The following is a 22,984-nucleotide window of genomic DNA, read 5'->3' on the forward strand; positions in this document are numbered from 1 at the left end:
TAAAATTTTTATTATATTATCATTGTAGGAGTATATAACTTAAGACCTTTATAAATGGCAGATAAAGAGTTGCAATGATAAGATTGGGGAAGAAAAGACTGATGAAAATGTATTTATGTGTTTTTACATGATACCATTTTGGGTATTTAGCTACTTTTGTATCTAAATTACGTGTGTACTTTATTGTTGTATCACATGTTTTCAGAATGTCAATTAATTGTATCCATGCCAAAACATGGATTAAAAAAAGTTATCTCAGTTCATAAACCTTGATAAAATATAGTAGTAGTAGTAAAGTATTTGTCTAATGCATGTGTAAGTGTGTACCAAATATGCATATCTTAACAAATTACATTTTTCGTAGAGTGAATCTTGACTAGCATGATTCCTTAATTTGAATTCACATGCAATCTTTCGATGTTATTCACACTGCCTCCACTCAAAAGTTATATTGTCTTTTTTGCTAAAATGGTCGTTTAACGTAGTTTTTTTCTTTTTCTGAAGATGAAAAATTATCTTTCTCATATTTACGCATTTGACAATTTTTCTACTCAATATAACAACTAATTAGATGAAGTCATGGTTCATTTTTTCTTAATTTACATATTTAATCATTAGAGGATATCAGTTTAAGATGCACATATTTTGCAAACAATTTCGCATTTACATTTCTAGTTTTGGTATTCATGTTTTGCCTTCATTTGGCCCTTTTGGTATTCATGTTTTTCCTTTATTTGTCCATTATAAATTTTATACTCAGAGAGGGTCTCAACAACTCCGTTATCGTCCAGCGGTTAGGATATCTGGCTTTCACCCAGGAGACCCGGGTTCGATTCCCGGTAACGGAAATTAATTTTGTTTCCATTTCTATTCAACCATATCCAGATTACTTGAGGAAATGTTAAAAAGATTAGGTTGCATCTACAATTTTCTCTTCTATTTCAGTTACTGATTTCTTTTTGGACAAATGAACACACCTATGCAGTCGCACGAAGCCAATAGAAAATTTATGATTTCATATCATTCTATCATAGATATTAACTTTGGAATTAATAAAACTTCGATTAGAGTATTATTTTTCATAATATTTCAAAGATGACATGTTTCTAATCTTAAACCACAGTTTCGATATGGTCACTCTCAAATTTTCTTCTAAAAAGGCATTCTAGAGATTAATGCATGACATTCTGCAAAAATTACGATCAATTTTTCCTCATTTCGAGAATTACAACCACTAATTCACAGAAGCCCATCCTAATTAGTTCCATTATTTATTAAAATTTCTGATAATATTTATGCTCAATAGAACAAGAAACTAGCATGGACCTCCAATTACAACCAGTGGATAAGGGGGCAATTGGTGTGTTGATATAGAAAGACAAGAAATAAGCAAATCAAACTCAATCCTGCTGTTTCTTGAGGCATTTGACTACATTATTTACCTGAAAAATGTAACTTGAGATTGAGGAATAGTTATTGTTGTTTTGGTGCATTTACAGGACAGTTGAGATTCGAGTCAAATTTACATGTTGGTTTAATGTCCAAAAGAGAAGTGACGAATTGAAATCAACTTCAATCACCTTCTACTAGATCACTGAATCAGATATATACTGCAATCAAGAAAGCTAAGCTGAAGATCAGTAATTCCGTTTACCAGCTCTCCGTCGAGCCTTCCTCTTCTTGCTCTTAGGAGGAGCAGTAAGCCTGGAAATAGAACGAATTTTTGGAGTTGGTTGATCATCCAGGGCAGGATCTGGATCTGGGAGACTGGTCGGGACGGTACCCTTCTGCGCACACTCTAAAACCTGAGGCTTTTCCACAGAATGAATCTTGTATTCCTCAAAATTACTCATCTCTTCCTTCGTTCTTTGATAGTAGATTAGAACACCATCTTCAGGCTGCACGTCAAAGATGATTTCATGAATCCGAGACATATTACAAGCATCAATTCAGCAATTGAGTAGCAAGTTTTAGCTCATCATCACACTATATGAAGAATATTTCATGACTAGCCAAAAAATGCAAGCTAGAAGACAATTGCTTGGCCTCATCAAAGCCTTTTTTTCTAAGACCATCATAATTATCGATAATGCTTAGTTAGAAGAGATTTTGCATTATCCAAAAGCACAGTGAGATCATGACCAAATGCCAAAATAGACAACTAAGGAAGAAGAAAAAGAAGAAAGCACAAAAACCAAATCACGAGGTTATAGTCCTGTAGAAATCTAATGTGCAAGCTTTCTGCTAGTTGGAACAGTGGATAGAACAGTTATATCTCCCTCACTACAAGTAAAATAAACATCTACTTCCAAAGCCACCAAACTTTTCCCAGGCGATAAGTATTGAGTTTGACTGCTTTCACGATAGAAGGAGAACTATTTTAACCATAAACTATTACAATTAGAAAATTATGGGTTAACTAAGTTAAAGCAGGAAGTAACAAAGAGAGATCACTCAGAGAAATGGAACATAAAATGAAATCTATAAGAAAAAGAATAAAAGTACATCCCATCATTTTGCCTACTTATATTGAAAACCACGAGATTCCTTTTTGATTTTGCACCGGGTGTCCGAGTCTCTTTGAGCCCCGACTAATCCCGGAGGTGCACAGGCCCTCGGCAAGGAGTTTCCCGCAAGTGCACCACGGTTAATTCAGGTTTTACCCAGTCCGATGGCCCTGCACCCCGTGGGTTTCGAACTTGAGATCTTGAAAGGGAGCAAACCCCAAGGCTCAAGTCAATTGCCACCAGGCCAACCCCTGAGGGTTAACCACGAGATTCCTTTGAAGGGTTAATGATCTATGATGAATGATAGTGCCCATACACGGTACCCAGAGAGCAACATTCAATGAAGAATAGGGAATCATGTTGAAGTACTTACATTGGTGTTTGTATCCAAAAGAAAGGAACGGTCTTTGCTTTCATTCACATTAGGGATGTTCACCGCTTTTCCACGGCTTGAAGCTGCACTGACAGGCACAGCCATATTATACTCAGATATCAGCTGTGATACAACATCACAAGATCCTACTGGCATTTTGACCCGATTGTCCAGAAGAGAGGCAGAACTCCGAGCTGAGCTGGCCAAACCATTACATGGTAGAAGTGATTTCAGGTCCTCAGCGCTTGAGAACACTCCAGCGTTCTCACTTGTTACCTTGTCAAGTCTAGTTTTAAGCTGGATAACTTGTGACTGAAGAACCCCAATGTTGCGGAGTATTTTCTCCAAGGAAGTATCACCATCAGCAGGCCGTAGGTGCAAGTCATCTTGAATCTCAAACTCATCATCAGCATTGTTCTTGTCAGAGCAGATGGCTACAGAATTAAGAAGTGAAAAGATTAAATGCACAGAACAACTAGAAGAAAACCAGCACAAGAGATAAAGCACATACAACAGATGTAATTTTGTATAGGATATCATTTACGAAAGAAAACTATTATGTACTAGACCGAGTTCAAAGATGAGAAGAATATACACAGTTGGGGGTCAAAATGAATCAAATAATCAACCATGCCTCAATTTAAACTAACTGGGTTGGCTATATCAATTCTTTGCATCCATTTTGTTGTATATAGGGCCACTTCATTCAATACTAACTAAGGTACCTTTTAAGGCAAAGGAGTTTTTTAAAACATAAGTTTCCATCACTTATTCCTACTATAATATACAGGTTTCTAAGGACACTAAAAGTACTCTTAACAAACACATAACATAATCCAAGTGTAAGTGTGTAACAACAACTACCATTAAATCACAACTAAGCAATATTGCCTATATAATCCCTTTGCTTCCATTGTATTGTCCTTAACGAAGTCATATCAATTTCAAGAGATTGCAAATCTTTTGAAGGGGTTGTTAGTAATTACAATTTTCAACTATTTTCAAATTATTTATTTTTATAAGGTAAAAGTTTATTAAAAAGGTACCAAGATGGTATAAAATGATACAAAGAGCATCCCAAAACAACCACCACCGCCCAGTCCCTCCTAACAAATCCAGAAAATCTATAACCTGGTGCAGAACTACTTCCAAATTATTCCAACATTTCTTCTCATTTTCTTTTGTAGTTTTGGGCTGATCTGGGCTGTGCTGATCCGGACTAGGGGTCGAAAAGCCTTGGCCTGGCCCCAGTCTGATATGTTTGCCCGGACAGCCAAGGCCCAATTTATAGAAGTGCGCTGGCTCGGGGCTCATTTTTATGGGTCACTTGGTGAGTTTCCTTACTCTCTCAAGTGTTTTACCACTGTTCCATCTTTCGACTGACTCTCTAGCTAGTTTAGTCAATTAACACAATATAGTCCACAATTAGCAAGCACGATCGTATTTCATCCTTGTTGGTTCGGTCATTCTGACTAGGGTATACAATAACAAGCTTAGGGCAGATCCCTAGACCCACGGAACTAGAAAACTCCTCTATATCTCCTCAAGTTGAGTTCTCATACTCGTGACCAATTTCTCTGACATATCCTTTATGGCATTTACATATTTGACATAAATCCCTTTCTTCTCAAGCCAAGTCCTTGGCACTTTGTTATATGCTTTCTCTAGGTTAATGAATATGGGAAATTCGTTTTCCTCTTTTATCCTTAATTTTCTGAACAAAAATATGGCATGGGGTAGACCAATCAATTGAAATAACATCTCCACCTTATTTGATGACGCCCTCCGTTGTCAAAACGTGTTAAGAAATCATTTCTATTACACCCCATTTCATGAACCTGGCTCTGATACCATGAGAAGAAGTGGACCTTAAGCTTAACTCAACCCCAAAAGTTAGCTCATGAGGTGAAGATTGCTCAAGACCACATAAGGAGACCAAGTAATCCATCACCCACCAATGTGGGAACTCAAATTCCCTTGAGACTGAAAGTCTAAAACTACGCCTTTTTATGTCCTATGTGAGTGTTATAACCCAATTTGGTCTTTTATCTGCATCAACCTAATAATTGTAACTAATTTTACTCCAACAAGCAGCATTTTTGCATGCACATATGTGTCACCTCAAGTGCCGTCGACCATACATATGCCACTCTAACCCCAAAAGTTAGCTCATGAGGTGAAAATTGCCCAAGACCACATAAGGAGACCAAGTAACCCATCACCCACCAATGTGGGAACTCAAATTCCCTTGAGACTGAAGGCCTAAAATTACGCCTTTTTATGTCCTATGTGAGAGTGTTATAACCCAATTTGGTCTTTTATCTGCATCAACCTAATAATTGTAACTAATTTTACTCCAACAAGCAGCATTCTTTATTTGCATGCACATATGTGTCACCTCAAGTGCCGTCGACCATACATATGCCACTCCTCTAAAACTCACTATCTTTAGTTCTTGGTGCTTTGTTGTCCTTCATTTTAGGAATCTTAGCTAAGTATGAGTTTTATTCCTCCACCAACCCAGTCATAACCTAACTAAATGACTAAGCATAGTTCCAAGCAATCTTGTACCATCAATGAAAGTACTAATTAATTTTAACTGCACAATGGAAGCAAAATAGGACATATAGCATTTTGGTGGAATTAGAGGCCACAAGATTCGGGGTCAACTTCATCAACATGTCTCAGAAACTCAAAAAGGAAAAGTACAACGTGAACTTGAAACCTACAATCTTTAACATCTGTGTGCAACATTGAAGATACTTGTACTCAAGAGATAAGTATAAATTCTTAACCAAACAGCACGTGTCTCACAAGAGGTCCAATTCATACACATCCAAACATAACCTCTGTTGTATGTGCAATTGCCATTAATATTGGTGAGCAAGAGATATGAATAGGAACAATGTATCCATTGCTATTTTGATGTTATAAAAAAAAAATTCCACCAAGAAGCAACACGAAACAACAGCAATTGCAACTCAAGATTAAGAAAAGTATGCATCCTTACCTATTTTTCCCAGCTCATTGTCCGGAAAAGAACCATCAGCAATTGAGTTTCTCTTTTCTGCAATTCACAAATATAAATTCATGACTTGCAATTGAAAATAAGAATATCAGGCTAAAGGACAACAAATGAAAATATTACCAAAGAAAGAAAACAAGGGATGATGAGACATATAAGCTGCTATATCCAGTGTGTCTTCAGTTCTTCTTCTCTTCTTTCTCTTCACAACCTTATCTCTTAAGCTATCACAAGAAAATGGAAGTGACTTTGAACCTAAACCTTCCAATTCAACACTTCCCAGCTGAGGCTGCATCTGACACTTGATATCCCGCATTTGTTTCTCATATTTTCGAGCTCGAGACTGAAGCATATGGAGTTTCAATTCAATCAACTTGCATCGCTGCCTAAGAGGTTGTACAAAGTCTCTCCAATGAGGGGTCACCTTTTTCCTCCTAAAGGACAATAACAAGGTACAAGGTAAATTTTAAGGCTTTTACAGACATTCTCTTACACTGAAAAAGGGACAAAACACCACAAAAAGAATTATACCACCCCTCAGCGAATGGTGAATCTGACACATGAACCTTCACATAAGTCAAGGATGTGACAAATAGTTAGTTCTGACTGTGAACAAGAACCTCAAAAGTCAGTTCATGGCCAGACTTGGTTAAACAACTGTCCTAGGAGAGTAACCTCGTGGTTGAAAATCTCAGTAATGACCTTAGAAAACAAGGTTCAAATCTTAGTAGAGGTGACACTAAGTGAGTAAGTGAAGTCTTTCTATATGCCGAAACCTTGGCTGAAGAGTTTCCCAATACATATATTGGTGGAAGGTAGTAGCATATACCAGGTGAATTAGTTGAGGTGCGCTCAAGCTGGCCCGACCATCACCATTATCCAAAAAAGAAAACCACCTAGGTTTCACAACTAAACCATGCATAGTTAATTCTTCAGACAAACCCATTCCTTTAACGTAACAAGAAAATTGACTTTAATAGATGTATCTATCCCTGCACATGACCGGCGCATGTTTACTGGCATGACTCTGTCAAGCACATTTTAATAGTAACCACTCACTCTCCATCCAGTCATCGATTTTCAAAGTTTATTTCTCTCCTCTACTTTTGCAAACTCCAGGTTTTGTTAGAGTTATAGAATAAATAGAATGGCAATTACCATCTTTCTCTATTTGGAAGGTATTACTATTTATTGATTTCTCATTCACATGTCAGCCAATACTCTCTCTCTTTCTCTCAACCTAGCTAAAATGCCCAAACAATCAGTGACAAACAAGTAAACCCACCACAAATCCAAAATAGCCCTTACTAGGCATCAGGGGCGGATCCAGCTTAACAGGTGTGGGTTCCCGTGAACCCAGTAGCTTTTGCACATACCCTATATATGTATTAAAAAATCCATTAAATATCTATAAATATTTGATTTTGAACCCAATTACTTATTGTATATTTACTTGAGGTCGTTGTAGGAACCCACAAACTTCAAATCTTGTATTCGCCTCTGCTAGGCATGATGGCAATGTTCTCGATTAGCACATGTTATCACTAACAAGGCCATTAAGGTCTAAAATTAGCAGCCATAAAATCCTAAAGAAAATACTCAAGAAATCATCTTTAGGTTCATTTCATATCATGCAACAAAAAATAAAGCTGGGCAACTTTTTGTGCATGATTTTGCAAAGCTAAAAATGCTAGTAAGTTGACTTCTGAAGTTTCCCCACTGACAAAATGTCAAGAAAGAAAGCTTGAGTTCTGCAATCAGTTTCCTTTTCTGATGAATGAAGCAATGGATTCTAATGTTTATTCACATATGAATCATCAAATTCAAGGCACCAGAAACCAAAATGCAGCCTATAGAGAAAAACAAAATAGGGCTATCCAAGAAATAAGAATCTTGGAGAAGTAATACATACGTCATCCTAAATATGTCACCAAATCCACTAAATGCTAGTCGCGATGTAGCATCACCATTGTATTCTGATGTACACTCGGCATCACTCATAGTTGTGCAGCAATTCTCTGCTTCAGAAATAATACTCTCAAATGAACTTGAACTCTCTGTCAATTCTTCCTTGTCTGATTCCACCAGCACATTATTAGCAGGTTTTGTACACTCTGTAATATCAATTTCATCATCCTCACTGCCATGGACTCCTTTTACTTGTTCAACAAACGAGGTATGGTCTTCATAGTTGCTGGCACAATTTACATGACTAGCTTCAAGTTCTTTTGAATCAGTTCCGTTCTGCTTCTTTGCAGAAGCCTCCAAAATCATGTCTGTGTTTTGCTTGTTCTCTAATACAGGTCCCATTTTGCAATATCTTGATATTCAACTCATTCTCAGCACAATGAGAGAGAACACCATGTAAATAACCTGCCACAGAAGGGGAAATTGCTCATAAGAAACTCCAAGACAAGATATACAAGATTTCCTTTCTTTTGTAGTATATCCAATTTGCAGGGTTAACCCTTTATTATTTCCAAAAGATAATGAAGTAAAAATAAGATAATATATCTGGACATTGCCAAAACCGGGAGAACCAATGATCGCTTCCGAATTCAGATGGCATTTACTGGAGGAAAATATCAATATGTTACCCTAGAATGAAAACTCATCTTTTTCTCATGAAATAAAAATATATCTACTAATTGTTATAGTTTTGACTGACCAATGCTTTGAACCTAGAGGCTAGAATACCATGCTTTCCGAAATAAATTAGGTGAACAACCTTACATTCCTCTTGTATTTTGCCTTCATTCGTCTTCTTTCTTTTTCTCCCCAAACTAATTTTATTCTTTTTTCTCCCAGCTGGTTGGCCGTCTACCACCTTAGTTTTTTAATTTTATTTTAAATCTCTACACAGAATCAAACAAAAACCGAGAGATTCAACAGTGCCCAGTACAGTTCTGACTAAATAGCTCCATAGGTTCATTCTCAACCACTCAAAGAAAGCAAAGCCGAGTCTTTGGTTTTCCTTTTCCCCCTTTTTGATCTATCAATCAAACGTTTTTTTTCAATATTTATGGAAAATCAGAAACTTCTTTTTTGTTAGTTAATTTGGAAATTCGATACAACTAATTATTTACCAGCAGTAACTTCGAATTAAAGTAGAATACTCCTAAGTTGTAAAACGTAGTAGTAGAGCTTTCGAAACACAAAAACCAAATATAATTAAACGGACTTCAGAACCTTTTTGAACCCATCAGAAAACCCAATTCAAGAAAGTAATAACAAAGAACCGAAATTTCAAGAGCCCAATTCCAAAATTCTGTCAAAAAGGTAAAGAGAAGTAATCAAACATACCAGTGTGTAAGATATAGAAGAAGCTCCCAAGATCCTTGCAGCTGCGATTATCAAAAGAAAAGGTTTAATTGGAAAGTTTTCAACAGACTCTGTCCTGATTTTTCGTCTTCGCCGAGGGAGCGAAAGTGCCCTGGGCCGGGGGGGGGGGGGGTGCGTACTGTACGAGGTGGATGGGTACTGACAGAGAGACGTGTTTCAGTTTCTGTCGAATGCTTGGGGAAGAAGCACAAGCTGATGATTCCTTTACAGGAAACAAATCTTTACCTTTTTTTTTCTATTTTAATTTTAACATATATAGATTCATTATTAATGCTGTCCGGGCATAAAAACAAAAAATTAAAAAAAGAAAGAGTAAAACAAAAAAATTAAATTAAATTATCTTTAAATATAAAATAAAAAAAAATTAGGGTAAAAAAATATGCCATGTAAAATGAGATAGCGAAAGTACTGGTTACATTTTGTTGTGGGCATTTAGGTAAAGAATTTTTTATATATATTTTTTAGAATTAGTAAAAGTTCTTTTAATTATTATTTCTTTTTATGGATAATGCACCGGTTTGTAAGAGTATTTAACTCGTGATTACCTCAAATCAACATGCCAATAAATATTGTTTTACTCAATTTATATTAATAAACCTCTCATGATACGAAATCCATAGTTAAAAAAAAGTAGTCGTGATTTTTCAAAAGAGTTGGTACTTTAAAAGAAAAGAATCTTACACCTTTTTTATATTTTCATTTGATTAAAAATAGCTTAGTATGTGCAGTCTACTTGGAAATATAACATAATATTAAAAAGAAAGAAAAAAAATCATTGCCGATGATAATGCAGTTGCTTTCGCGGGTGATGCGCTAACCAGAAACGTACTTCACGTAATTTTTGGATCATTTGAAATCCATCTATACATTAATTATTTATATTCCTTTTGTAGTATTTTAGATTCTTCATTTTTTCTTGTCATTTTCTTTGTCTTTTGAGGCTGTTGATTATAGTGGTAGCAAAAGTAACATATTTTTGTCTTGTACCAATACACCTCATACTGCTTCTTAGAGGTTACAAATAATCTAAATATATGGAATCAAAATCCATCCTATTGTCTCGAATTACACCAATAAATTTCTATCTTCTACATTTAAAACCAATACATACATGCTTTTAAATTGGTCTCATTTTAAAATTTTCATCTTTGTTGTAGTAAAATATGGTATAGAGTCCAAATTATTACTTTCAAAAACTCTTTTTCAACTTTAACTTTAAAACATACCCTGTCTAATTTAAGTATCATATATTTGTTTGATATTTTCACTTTTCGCTGCGTTTAGAAACTCATTATTTGACAGGAACAGCCCACTAGACATAACTTGTTAAGCTAAAGGATAAAAAGGATTCTGCTATTACATACAACATTTTTTTACATTACAGGAAATAAGTGTCCAGTTCTTCAACAAGAGAAGAGTTTATTAAGGAAAAACATTTTCAGTTTCTTTGTCAACCACCTAATACTCATCCAGATTGTTGAAACAGTAAGTTGCCAAGATATACCATCCAGCAACAAGAAGAAAAAAGCTTGATATACCAATCAGAAACTGCCACCCGACCATTAAAAGTCCAAAGCAAACCATGACAATGAAAGGCATAAATGATCTTAAGATTGACAAGCTATTAACCCACTGCCCCTTGGACAGTACAAGAACTCCAACATTAACCATGTTCCAATTCATTGATCCTCCATAGGATAGCCGGTTCAGGCAATTAGCGACAAATGAGTGGTCGTTGCAAGTGAAAGGATTGAAATTTCTATGCTCAAAGCTGCACATAGAAGAGTGAAGAGCATCATCCCAACTTACTGCTGTCCCAAATTCCGCGTGTTGATAACCCTGCTTGCATGTGTGTCCAGCAAGGTTGGGAGGAAAACAGCACTGTTTAAGCATAAACAAAGTTGATAAAGAAAGTTACCAAAACCTATTTGTAGAGTTCTAAAAGTCATTGAAGGCAGCGGCGGAGCCACCTTTAACCAAGGGGTGCGAATTGATACCCCTTCGCGGAAAATAACACTACGTAGCTAGGTAAAAAGATTTTTTTTTTATGTAAAAATACTATATGTCGACTCCCCTTGACTTCTTCATGTGTTTAATTTTTTATATTTTGACTCCCCCTTTCTGAAAATCCTGGTTCCGCCATTGGTTGAAGGGATCTACTGCAGGTGCCTATTTAACTTTTCTTGCTTCTTTCTTTTTAGGGGGATGGGGTGGGACTTTGCAATGGATGAAAGCAGTCATGGACACATACCTGCCGTCTATCTAGCTGATAGTATCTGGCTACAGCTCCATATGAGAGATTACCAACATTAATCATGTTGGATCCAGAAAAATCTACAACAGTACCATCCTCCCTGCATATGCCAACATGTCCGACGAAAGGTGCAAGCCAAGAAACCACAGGGAGAGGAGTCCAAACAAGGCAACAAGGGAACTTTTCTTTCTTTGGATCAATTTCATCCAGTGGCCACAAGTCATGCTGAATTCTTTGCAAAGCATTATCCCTTTCAACCACATACCTAGGATTTACATCCATCATAGAAAATCTTCCTGGAAACATATAGCTATGTACAATTTTGTCGTTCCTAGCATTTCAAACTCAGATGACAGCTGCTCGCATTATGGCTACACTGAAATTTCTCAATAACCCAGATGAATGAGATTCCCTGTCAAATACTTTATCAAAGAATGAGATTCCCTGCCAAATAGAAAAAGGAAGAGCTTCTCAGTACACCCTCTAGGCAAAGACTGGAGCTATATCCTCACACAAAAGTTTGAACAGGGGTCACAATTAAAAATGGAGTCTCAGCCATTACAGTTCAGAAAAAGAATGATGAGTAAAAAAACAGTCCTAAGATAAATATTACTTAGCAGTTCCAACTTAGGAGCATAGCCACTTCTTACGGTCTAAAATAGGCCAGAATAAGAGGAACTGCAAGAAACAGGATCTTCTATACTTGACATATACATAAATCTATATGCAAATACAGGAAAGATACTTGAAGTAATCTCAGGTATCAAATCCGATCAATCATTCCTTGAGTATAAATCTGACAGAAACAACAATTAAATATCATATGATTCAGAAAGCTTCTAAAGGCACTTTATTCTGCATTTCAACGCCCTTTAAGTTCAATATAGAATGATTTAATTACAGAGATAAAATGGGTTCAATTGACCACAAAGCTTCACAATAACATATAAGGAGACACGAGAAGAAATAGTCATTGGAACACTGAAGAGGTAGCTTAGGCTGATCGAAATGATTGCTACAAGGTAATGTACCTAATAAACATTGCTGAGGCAAATAACTTCCCCCCCACCTATATCCTGTCAGTTTTAACCAGCAATCACGCCCTCTGTAATTCCTATCTCATATTCTTCCTACTATAATAACCATCAAAGGTGGCTTTTACAAACATTGAAAATGTGGAGAACAATAGCACCAGCATTTCTTAAACACCTTGAAAGTAACATAAAGTTGTAGCTTGAAGTCCCCCAGTTGGTGGTCAATATTATCACAAACTCAACTAAACTAGCAAGATGTTCAGAGTCCCCCTGTGCATTACGGCAATTAAAACTCCAGGCACTGGCACTGGCACTGGCACTGGCACTGTTCCTTAACCCTTTTTATGTCACAATGAAAAATAATAATTTTTGTACTAGAAGTTAATACACAAATTCTTTGGTCTATCGACAGAAGCTTGAGCTGAAACCTATCAATGAAACAGAAAGATTATTGAGCTTAGAGATTTTGTTTCATATCAAATACCGGTAGTTTATCAAACCAAAAAAAGGAAAGAAAAAAGAATCGAATAATTAGTATGTCACATGAAAGTAACCTCTTTAGTAAAGAAAGTTTCCGATGGAAGCAGGTTGCTGATAGATTTTGAATTAACTCAAGAAATGCCAACCACCAAACAAAAGGGGAAAAAGGCCTAAGCATTTAAATTTCAGGCTAGGTAACTCATGCACCATGCTTATTCAAAAATGAAGCAACCAAGGAGAATAAACATTTGACTCGTTTGGCTTAAATCTCGAGTGAAAAGGAAATGACTTGTGTCACAGATAGGGAAGTCGGTAAGATGATATTTCTATAATGCCCAATATCTATAGGGAAGAAGAAGATGTAGAAGTTCTAACTTACAGCACCTGCTGATCATGACTGAAATTTACCCTTCTAAAAAAAAGGAAGAAAAAATAGAGAAATAAATGTAGTCATATTGAATAACGTTCCTTATTTTCAATGACATAGTAGTGGATAACTTAATGTGCACTACATTTTCTTTACCAAAATACAAGATACACTTACATATAGGCATGACTTACACAATAGAAAATAGAGGGATGAATGTGAAGGATATCTATAAATTACGCATTTATTGCACGGCTTGACACATTCATTATGTGTGCACCTATCAATGGCCTGTTTGACTTCCTAACACAAGCTCATAGTGATGAAACTACTTCTGCCTGAAAGCTAATATGGAAAAATCAACATTAATGAAATACTACATTCATAACAGTTAACAATCACCATATAGTGCCTAGTTGCCCGGAAGAACAATAGGCAGCTCTTTATCCAAAATAAATAAATAAAAAGAGTACTATAGTCAGCAATTAAGGCCAACAAACAACCTAAAGAAAAGCTGTGACAGAAGTCTGATATTTTCGGGAAGCAATAGGCTGGTAATTAAGGCCGGCATCACTGGGAAGAAAGAAGGCCGACAATTGTCGGAACAACTAACCAAAATAAAATGTGGTCACATAAATCAGACATTTACCAAGATAATTATTAGAACATCGGTCAAACCAATATTAGTAGGGTGATAGATAAAGACAAACATATTAAGATTATCTCCTTATTCAGTTTCATTTCATCATGTTAGGGTTAAAATCAAGCCATTAAAGTAAAGATCATCTTATGAAATTTAGCTAAAATGGAAAAATCTTATCTGCTTTGGATCTTCCGGAAACTATTGGAAAATAAAAGGTTAGTACAAAAGATACTTTCCAAAATGGTTTATCTCTCATAAATAAAAGAAGCTATGCTAATTACATTTTTTAAAAAGGGGTGATAGGGGAATTACATGGCTTATAAGTTTCATGAACCGGTGAATATGTTCAAGTTGAGGAGTTCCCATAGAAAATGTATGACACCTCAATAAGAAGGGAAGGAACGGACAAGATGACATGGAGGGTGTCGAGAGAATAATTATTTCAATGAGATCATACTACATAGGGCTACTGGAACGGAATCTGGGTCTTTTAGGGTATGGTTGACGGTTGTTTCTGAATTCCATCTCTACTACAAAATCGGACGTAGGAGTTTCTTCTCATCCAACTCCTCACAAACAAAAAGATTTTAAAACTGTTAATTTGAATTAAAATGGTATAGTAAATCTTAAGATGTATACATATTTAGTGAGATCGAAAATGAGATTCTTTGAGATTTCATTCAATATATAATAGCTTTCCCCCCTCGTTGATGAATTGGGATCCTATATAAATGTGGTTAACATAAGGGAAGGCGACAAACAATATTATGATTTGGTGTAACTTATGTAGAGACTAGAGACATGGCGAAGATAGTGATCACCACATGTTACATTGTAATCTCATATCACAATTATGACAATATGTGTTGTCACAATAAAGACGGACATATAAAGATTATCTCCTAAATCCGATCCCCTTCACGTCTCTGGTTTTAGGGAGAAAAAAGTCAAGACATTTTAGGTAAAGATCGTGTCATGAAATTGAGCTGACATGGAAAAGATTTCCATCCTTTTTTTTTTTTCAATATTCAACATTAGTGGAAAAGAAAAGGTAAGTACAAGATATGCACTTTCACATAATGGTTAATTTCTCATAATTATAGAGAAACTATGATGGCTAATCATTAAAGAAGGTATAGAAGTAAAGTATACGAGACATAAGTTTCACGAGGGCGCTATCGCATTGTTGCTTAAAGTAATGAAGCAACATGAAGCTAGGGATTATCATGTCAGGGGTTAAGCCATGTGTTTCAAATATTGAAGCACTAAGTGATTAAAACAAAGACCTCGTCTTTGAACATCAACTTTGAGGAGTTGGATTATTTTGCACTTATTGAATATTGCAGGTTAAAACTAGTTATTTTATTTGCAATTTGATTATTATAGTACTAAATTCATTTATAATTGGTATTTTTAGTTTTCCATAATTTGTGCACTTCACTTCAAACAATTATGCACTTTTTTGAGATAGAAAGAAGCGATCACTTTATTTCTCGTTTTTCGCTTCAAGCCCCATATACTTTGTCGCTTTTGCGCTTTTCACTTTTAAAAACACTAGGAATAAATAAGGCTAAGGAATTTCTATAGAAAATATAGGACACCTCAATAGAGAGGGGAGGGATTGACAAGATGATATGTAGGGTGCCTAGGGAAAATCATTTGCGACAATAGTACATGGAGCTATTAAAAGGGAAAAAAGGTGAGGTGCTGAAGAATATTTTGAATACCAAAATACCAAAGAAAGTAGCTTTTTTTCTTGTTGATAACGTGGAATGAGATACGGCGGCTAACTTAAGGGAAGGCGGCAAATTGTTACGAGTTGATATTACTTGTGTGGAAAACATCGAGAAGATATTATGCATCTGATATTGCATTGTAGTCTCATATCATCATAGAAACTTGTGTTGGGTGATAGAGCAAGACAAGCAAAGCGCAAACATATCATAAGATTATCTCCGGAACCAGTTCCCTATGGTTGGTTTATAAAAGAAAAGGCCTATTCATTTTAGTTAAAGATCTTGTAAGAAATTTGGTGACATGGAAAACGAACTCTTTCTCATTTTTGGATTTTTCAACGCTAATGGAAATAAAAAGCTTCGTACTAAAATACACACCATTGCGAAATGGTTAATGTCTCCTTATAGTAGAGAAACTATGGTGGCTACTTATTTACAAAAAGGATGAAAGTGAATTGCATGGGTTTCAAGTTTCATGAGGGCCGTTCAAGATTGGAAAAAGATAAGGATAATGAAGAGTTCCTATATAAAATACTCCCCCATTCCAAAAAGAATGGCACTATTTTCTAAACAATCCATTTAAAATAGAATGACACCTTAAATTTGGAAATAAATTACCCTGAACTTCTCATTTTACCCTTGATAAAAAGTTTGTATAGCCACACAAACGTTATGACATGTTTTAAGACCAGAAGTTCAAAAGTCTTACATCCACACAAATGTTATGGCATATTTACGATCACAGGTTTCAAAAATCTTCACTTCTTTCTTAAACTTCGTGTTGAATCAAACTACACCATAAATTGAAACGGATGGATTATGTGATACCTTAATAGGGAGGAAAGCGATAGACAAGATAATACGGAGGGTGGCTACGTGGAAATCATTCACGGTGAGACTATGTTACATACAACTATTAGAAGGGGCAAAGAGGGAAGTCTGGAAGAATATTAGGAATACTAGACTACCAAGAAAATAGTTTCTTCTTCCTACTTGTAATGAGGGATGCTAATTCTCCTTGCTGATAGTGAGGGATGCTACAGTAACAACTACTAACTTAAGGTAAGGCAAAAAATCGCTAAGAGTGGGTGTTGTCTATGTAAAACATGGAAAAGATGCAAAACACCCTCTTATGCACTGCAGTCTCATATCAACTCGTGCAACCTTGCATACTTCTTCTTTTTTTATATATTAGTGATGTCTGAACACCTTGCACATACTTGACTAATCCATCGAGTCTAGTACACAAGCATAGATTGCCCTGATAATCATGTCCACCATTGTTGGAGGAATGGCACATTAAGCTTTGTATCTGGGATTTGAACTTGAAATCTCCAAATTGTTACTCTCGTGCCTCATCCACATCGAGACCTCTGTGCTTCCTCTTTAATATCATACTGGTGTTTCTAGAAGATGGGATGAAGTACTACCGATTTGGGGCTACAGAAGATTGACAAAAAAAAAGAGCGGCAGCTTGGCGAACTACACCATTGTGCCTTCTTGGATCTATTCTTTTATTTTGGGGGGTCTATGGTTGGAGAAGTGTGTCCTTTTAGATTATTCGTGATCGAAAGAAATAGAAGATTGTTCAAAGCAGTAAGCATGATATAAAAAATATTAAAAACTTATTTTTGTTTCAGTTGTTGGGTAAGAGAGAATTCCTTGTTGTATAGATAGTTCGGTTAACCCATATATGAAAGTGGTTATGCCAGAAACCCAATATAAACATCTATTTATAGCATCTTGGTGTGTCAATGAAATACTTATGTTTATCCGAAGATATAGATATAAAAGTTTCACTAAATATTTTCTCTAACCAATACTAACAACAAACTCAGTGGGGAGGATAGTGTGTACACAGACCTTACCCCTACCTTAAGGGTAGAGAGGTTGTTTCCGATAGACCCCGGTTCAAGGAAAGATGAAAAGAAAGCAGTAGCAACAAGCAGTAACTACAACGTGATATTAAGAAAACAAGTGTAATGGACAACATGTAGCAATAGAGATTTACCAATACTATATCTCCAAAAAGTTAAGTTGTAACGACTAACGCGTATAAGCGCACCCTAGACAAAATCATCTACCTAAGATTCATGTACCTCTACTTACCAACTTTTTTCAGTTTCCAAGCAAGAAAAAGGTAATAGGTTGTATCAGTTTGCTTTGATAATTCTGAAGGCAACAAGAAGAAATATGAAGATGAAACACATTACATATAATTAGCGGAATCCAACTTTCACAATCCATAATCAAAATCATGAGGTATAAAGTCAATAATTACACAGATATTTCTTGTTGAATTAGTACAAGCAATTTCATCCCTTTTCTTTTGTAAAATTCTCATAACTTCAACATTTGTTAGCAAATTAAGTATCAAGTTATCTAAAAGCCCTTCTCAGTAAAGAACACAGAGAAAAAAGAAAAGTGTTTTCGAGCTGAGACCTGCTTAATCAGAGTACCTGCAGAAATCCTTCATGCCACTATCATTGAAGAATAAGAAAAAGAACTAGCAACTGATGGCGGTGAATCAAAGGCATAAGCATCATTGTTCTCGCAAAATTAGATTCTAACCAGAAAGAAAAAGTCAACACATCTTCTAAAAAACTAAAATACTAAACAAGCATAAGTTATAGACATTGTATTAAAGGCTAATTTAAATTAGTTCAAGCTATTGTCCAAGTCTTTCACTAATTTAGAGCAATAATTGACATCTGCGAACTAGGATACCATAACCTGATTCAAGAAGATGAGTTCACTCCCTTGAGTCCTTTCTAAGGTAATCAAGGACAAAAAGTATTCGAGAAATTGGATTTACAGGACCTAAAATTCCAGGGTAAAAAGATGCATTTGCAGTGACATAAGGGCAAAGAAAAGTAAAGATCAATTATCGACCTTATTGTATCTTCTTGGCAAACTACAATGCGTTCTTAAGAATTCCAAAGTCACCTATGTACATAAAAATCAACACCCAAATTAAAATATTTAACAAAAAACTAGATCAGAAAGAACAAATGTAAGTGCATTGAGTAACGAAAATCAATAAATGAAAATAGGGAAAGATGATAGAGCCTTGGAACCTACAGAGTATAACAAGCCAAGAACTACAGTGAAGAGACACAATCAGCAACTTAGATATCAACGAAGAATTACAGTTCGGAGAAAGAGGAAGACCCAACTAAGAAAGACTACAAAACAAGAGTGAATGCTGGTCAGATTTTGTTGTCCACTTGTCCCTTTTTTCTGTTTCACTTTTATGTCCACTTCTTTTGGTTTACCAAGAAGAAGACGACCGTATTGTGGAGAGATGCATGAACTGAACTAAAATATATGCATCACTTTTTGTCCATTTATATATGCCACGTGGCGTTGGCTCGACTGAGAATCCTAATGTCACAGTGGACACAGACTCAATTAGGATCAAATAGACTATTTCTGTTCAGTTTAGACACCACCGAGCGCAGTAAATGCAAGAACCTAGTGTATCATCAATCAAATACTTTTATCAGAAAAACTAGATACAATTGCTTCGCTTAATTTATACCCTTACCTATTCTACACCTCTAAAAAGGTCGCCGTAATGAGCATAAAAGGCATCTGAACTAAAATCATGTACCTCCATCTTCACGTACTTGCACTTTTTCATGAACTACTTCTTTCAGTTTCCAAGTAGGAAAAGAAGTAATAGGTATAGATCAGACAACAAGAAAGAAGAATCATGAAAATGAGCCCCAAATTTTTTAATTATGTCCGAAATTCAATATTTACGATCCATGATCAAATTCAGGGGGAATGGTTCTTTTAAAGAGAGCGATTATAAGATCCTTTTCGATGCATTAGTACAAGCAATTCCATCCCTTCTCTTTTGAAAAATTTCCCATAACTTCAAAACATGGTGGCAAATTAAATATCTTATTAGATTCTAACAAGAGACTGTCAGGACGAAAAAGTCTACACATCTACTCAAACATATAAAATAGTACTAAACAAGCATAACTTGTCGACATAGTATTAAAAGCTAATTTACAATAAGTTCAAGCTATTGTCCAAGTCTTTCACTAATTTTGAGCAATGATTAACTTGGACACTGTAACCCAATTCAAGAAAATGAGTACCCTCCTTTGAGTCTTTCCTAAGGTAGCCAAGGACCAAAAATAAATCAAGAAATTGGCTTTACAGAACCTACATTCAGTAAGTATAAGGTGCAAAAAAAAACTACAGTAAAGATAGATTTTTTTACCTAATGTGTCTTCTGAGCAACCCAAGATGCAATCTTTAGAATTCGAGTCACCTATGTACAGAAAATAAACCAAGAACCAGATAAGAGAAAGAAATGTAAGTACATTTGAGCAACTAAAATTGATAAACTAAAAAAAAGGGGGAAACATGAAAGAGCCATGAACCTACAGAGGATAATAAGTCAAGTAAGAAGCACAATCAGCAACTTAGGTATCAATGAAGCGGTTACGGTTCTGAGAAAGAGGAAGACCAAACAAAGTAAAAACTATACTAGAAAACAAGAGTAAATGCTGGTCAAAATTTTTTTGTCCTTTTTGCTTTCTGTTTCTCTTTTATGTCAACTTCTTTTTGTTTACCAAGAAGAAGACGACCGAAATTTGGAGAGATGCATGAACTATTGTACTAAATAATACTATGTCATCATTTTTTGCTATTTATATATTTCACGCGGCGGAGGACCGATTGAGGCGTGTGATACTCATTAGTGATTTGAAGTGCAATATCACGAATCACGTCACAAAAATTAAGCAAAAGTATGGTTGTATGACACGCTTACAAATAAAACCGATAAATCACGCAAACTCGATAGTTTGAGTTAAATCGAAAAAAAAAATCGATTGTAATTTGATTTGATTTGATTTGGCGTTTAACTAAAAAAATTTAAACCGAAACTAAACCAATCTGACATTATATTTATATAATTTTTAAAAATATTTTATACATGTAAATATTTTTTTAACTTGTTCACGGTTTTATCTTTAAGCGTATTATCTAAAGTTTGGACTTGACATTCTTGAATGATCCAATAAATTTTATAGCCCATAAAAGTAGTAAGTCATATAAAATTCAAATCAATACTAATGCTAATAAAGAAAATTCAATTCAATACTAGGAATTACAATAATGTTGGATGTCTATCTTTTAGTTTTGCATAGATTTATAATGAAAATGTATAATCTAATTTATCTTTTTCTTCAGTGCTTAGTTGTGTAATTAATACTAGTACTTATTAGTTGTACTTATTTTAGCATGATCTATATAGTATTTTTAGATTATGTTAATTTTTATTATACTGTATTAATTAGTAATATTTTCTTTGTGCGATTTTATTATCTTTGTTATTGAATAATTTTGTGCAATGTTATGACTCATCTCATATTATTATTTTATTTTCTCGAAAAAAATATTATATAGTTGTATCCTACTATGACTAAAATAAATATTTAGAACACAAGTTACATATTTTGTGCTATTACGACTTTACCGGGAAAAAACCCGAAAATCCGAAAAGAAAAAAAATATCGAGAAAAACCGAGATGAAAAACCCGACTTTATTGGTTTGGTTTGGTTTGGTTTATAAATTTAAAAACCCGACATCATTGGTTTGGTTTGGTAATTGAAAAATACGAACCAACCCGACCTATGTACACTCCTAGTTGCAAGCAATGTTTTAAGAGACGTTCTCGGGACGAGCCCAACCATACCAAAAATATTCTGAGACGATGGCGGAGGACAAAGATTTTTGTAGTGAGGTGTAAGATCACGAGACTTTATATTCGTTTATAGCTGTATAATATAGATGAAATCAGTGATGCTTTGGGATATATGCATTCACTTGTGTTTATTATATGCATGGAATTTATCAACGAGTTATTTTGCTTTACGACGATATTGTATTATTTTCTCATTTCAGATAAGATGGACATTCTAGACTTATTTGTATTGTGAAGTAAATACCTAATTTGAGGAGAAATTAATCATTTCCTAAAGTGAGTTGAAGATGATATATCATAAATAAAGAAAGAGACTTCAGTATCTTGCTTGTCTATATAATATTACATTGTTATTGCTTTTTCCGAAAAATAAATATTGTTGTTAGAAAATAGAGGAAGTTTGTAACTCTCTTGTTCTATATTAAAGTCTTTAGTCAAAGAGGGTTTGCCATCTAACAAGAATGTGTTTTGCAATGAGGGACTCAAAATGCACTATTCTTATATAGGTAACATGATTTTACATTTTCTTGACTCGAAATGGTTGATATAGAAAGGATCCCTTTTAGGGTACTCCATAAGATTGGTTCAATTTTAATTTTAAAAAACAAGTAATTAACTCAAAATGTCTAAAATAAGCATTTTTTAAAAATTTGGAAAAAACAAGTAATCCATTGCTAAAGATTGGTTAAATTACACCTCAAGCGTAAAATGAATAAAGTAATTTGAAGTTCATAAACTTGTTTTCACATGTACTAGAATGAGGGACAGATTCCATAGAACAAGAGGCATTTATGAGTAGACTTAGAGGCAATTGCTGTCCCTTTTTTCCTCTTACATAATTTTCCAATGTAATGAAAAGAGAAAAAGACCCTGGATTGTTTATATCAACTATACCATCTCTTTTATTTCCATAGATATAACAGTTCAGCAATTGCAGTGTAGAAATAAGGTTAAGGGGAAGACTTTGGAAGAAAAATGTACCCAAAAATAAAAATAAAGAAGAGGAAAAGTTCGAACCTCTTTTTGTTTTTGGTTTATTTATTAGTTTCTTTTTGCATTGTAGTTTACGTTCAAATATAAACTCGGTGCACATAAAGCAACAAGCTTCCGTTATCGTCCAGCGGTTAGGATATCTGGCTTTCACCCAGGAGACCCGGGTTCGATTCCCGGTAACGGAATTTTTTTCTTTTTTTAAAAAAAAAAGAAATTTATAGTTATTAACCTAAAAAAGAAAATGAGAGGAGAATAAGCGAAGATAAGCAAGCAAGTTAGAGGGTGTTTCCGTTTGGATTGGCTTAAAAAAAAATAGCTTTTCAACGGAAATAGCTTTTAAACCAAAAAGTAATAAGTTGCTTTTGACTTGTTTTAAGTAGTTTTTAACTTATTTTAAGTACTTTTTGACTTTGCCCAATACCGAAAAAAGCTGATTTGACTAGCTTAAAGCTAATCCAAACACCCTCTAAGCTTAGAAGCTTATCAAACTGACTTATAAGC

The 22,984-nt window shown here is 34.9% G+C and overlaps 2 protein-coding genes and 2 non-coding genes across 6 annotated transcripts; 2 read left to right on the top strand and 2 right to left on the bottom strand.

Moving 5' to 3' along the window:
* The first annotated feature begins 776 nt into the window (after positions 1-776).
* On the top strand, positions 777-848 carry TRNAE-UUC (transfer RNA glutamic acid (anticodon UUC)). Its single transcript has one exon. It is a non-coding gene; the product is annotated as a tRNA-Glu (tRNA).
* Positions 849-1,386: 538 nt separating this feature from the next.
* Positions 1,387-9,436, bottom strand: LOC104110976 (uncharacterized). Its single transcript, XM_009620556.4, has 6 exons — positions 9,209-9,436; positions 7,818-8,278; positions 6,029-6,339; positions 5,891-5,947; positions 2,881-3,314; positions 1,387-1,898 (listed from the first exon to the last, which is right to left on the bottom strand). Exons 2-6 carry the CDS (start codon positions 8,213-8,215, stop codon positions 1,638-1,640), a joined length of 1,461 nt encoding a protein of 486 aa, XP_009618851.1. The 5' UTR covers positions 8,216-8,278; positions 9,209-9,436; the 3' UTR covers positions 1,387-1,637.
* A 1,143-nt stretch (positions 9,437-10,579) lies between these two features.
* LOC104110975 (protein REVERSION-TO-ETHYLENE SENSITIVITY1-like) lies at positions 10,580-20,408 on the bottom strand. 3 transcript variants are annotated; one of them, XM_009620552.4, is made up of 5 exons: positions 20,166-20,365; positions 19,999-20,049; positions 18,654-18,707; positions 11,499-11,945; positions 10,580-11,128 (listed from the first exon to the last, which is right to left on the bottom strand). In XM_009620552.4, exons 4-5 carry the CDS (start codon positions 11,805-11,807, stop codon positions 10,706-10,708), a joined length of 732 nt encoding a protein of 243 aa, XP_009618847.1. In that variant the 5' UTR covers positions 11,808-11,945; positions 18,654-18,707; positions 19,999-20,049; positions 20,166-20,365; the 3' UTR covers positions 10,580-10,705. The 3 variants fall into 3 exon arrangements, with proteins under 3 accessions (XP_009618847.1, XP_009618848.1, XP_009618846.1); XM_009620553.4 differs by having other exon boundaries at positions 20,162-20,287; XM_009620551.4 differs by lacking the exon at positions 18,654-18,707 and having other exon boundaries at positions 20,166-20,408.
* A 2,188-nt stretch (positions 20,409-22,596) lies between these two features.
* TRNAE-UUC (transfer RNA glutamic acid (anticodon UUC)) lies at positions 22,597-22,668 on the top strand. Its single transcript has one exon. It is a non-coding gene; the product is annotated as a tRNA-Glu (tRNA).
* The last annotated feature ends 316 nt before the right edge of the window (positions 22,669-22,984 follow it).

Source organism: Nicotiana tomentosiformis, chromosome 1 (genome assembly GCF_000390325.3).
Source record: "Nicotiana tomentosiformis chromosome 1, ASM39032v3, whole genome shotgun sequence".
Taxonomy (NCBI): domain Eukaryota; kingdom Viridiplantae; phylum Streptophyta; class Magnoliopsida; order Solanales; family Solanaceae; genus Nicotiana; species Nicotiana tomentosiformis.

Coding starts and splice junctions, on each gene's coding strand:
- LOC104110976 (XM_009620556.4), bottom strand. CDS start 8,215: ATGGGACCTGTATTAGAGAACAAGCAAAACACAGACATGATTTTGGAG. Junction 5,948..6,028: donor TCCCTTGTTTTCTTTCTTTG/GTAATATTTTCA, acceptor TGTGAATTGCAG/AAAAGAGAAACTCAATTGCT. Junction 1,899..2,880: donor TTTTGGATACAAACACCAAT/GTAAGTACTTCA, acceptor TTTGACGTGCAG/CCTGAAGATGGTGTTCTAAT.
- LOC104110975 (XM_009620551.4), bottom strand. CDS start 11,807: ATGTTTCCAGGAAGATTTTCTATGATGGATGTAAATCCTAGGTATGTG. Junction 11,129..11,498: donor ATCAGCTAGATAGACGGCAG/GTATGTGTCCAT, acceptor ATGCTTAAACAG/TGCTGTTTTCCTCCCAACCT.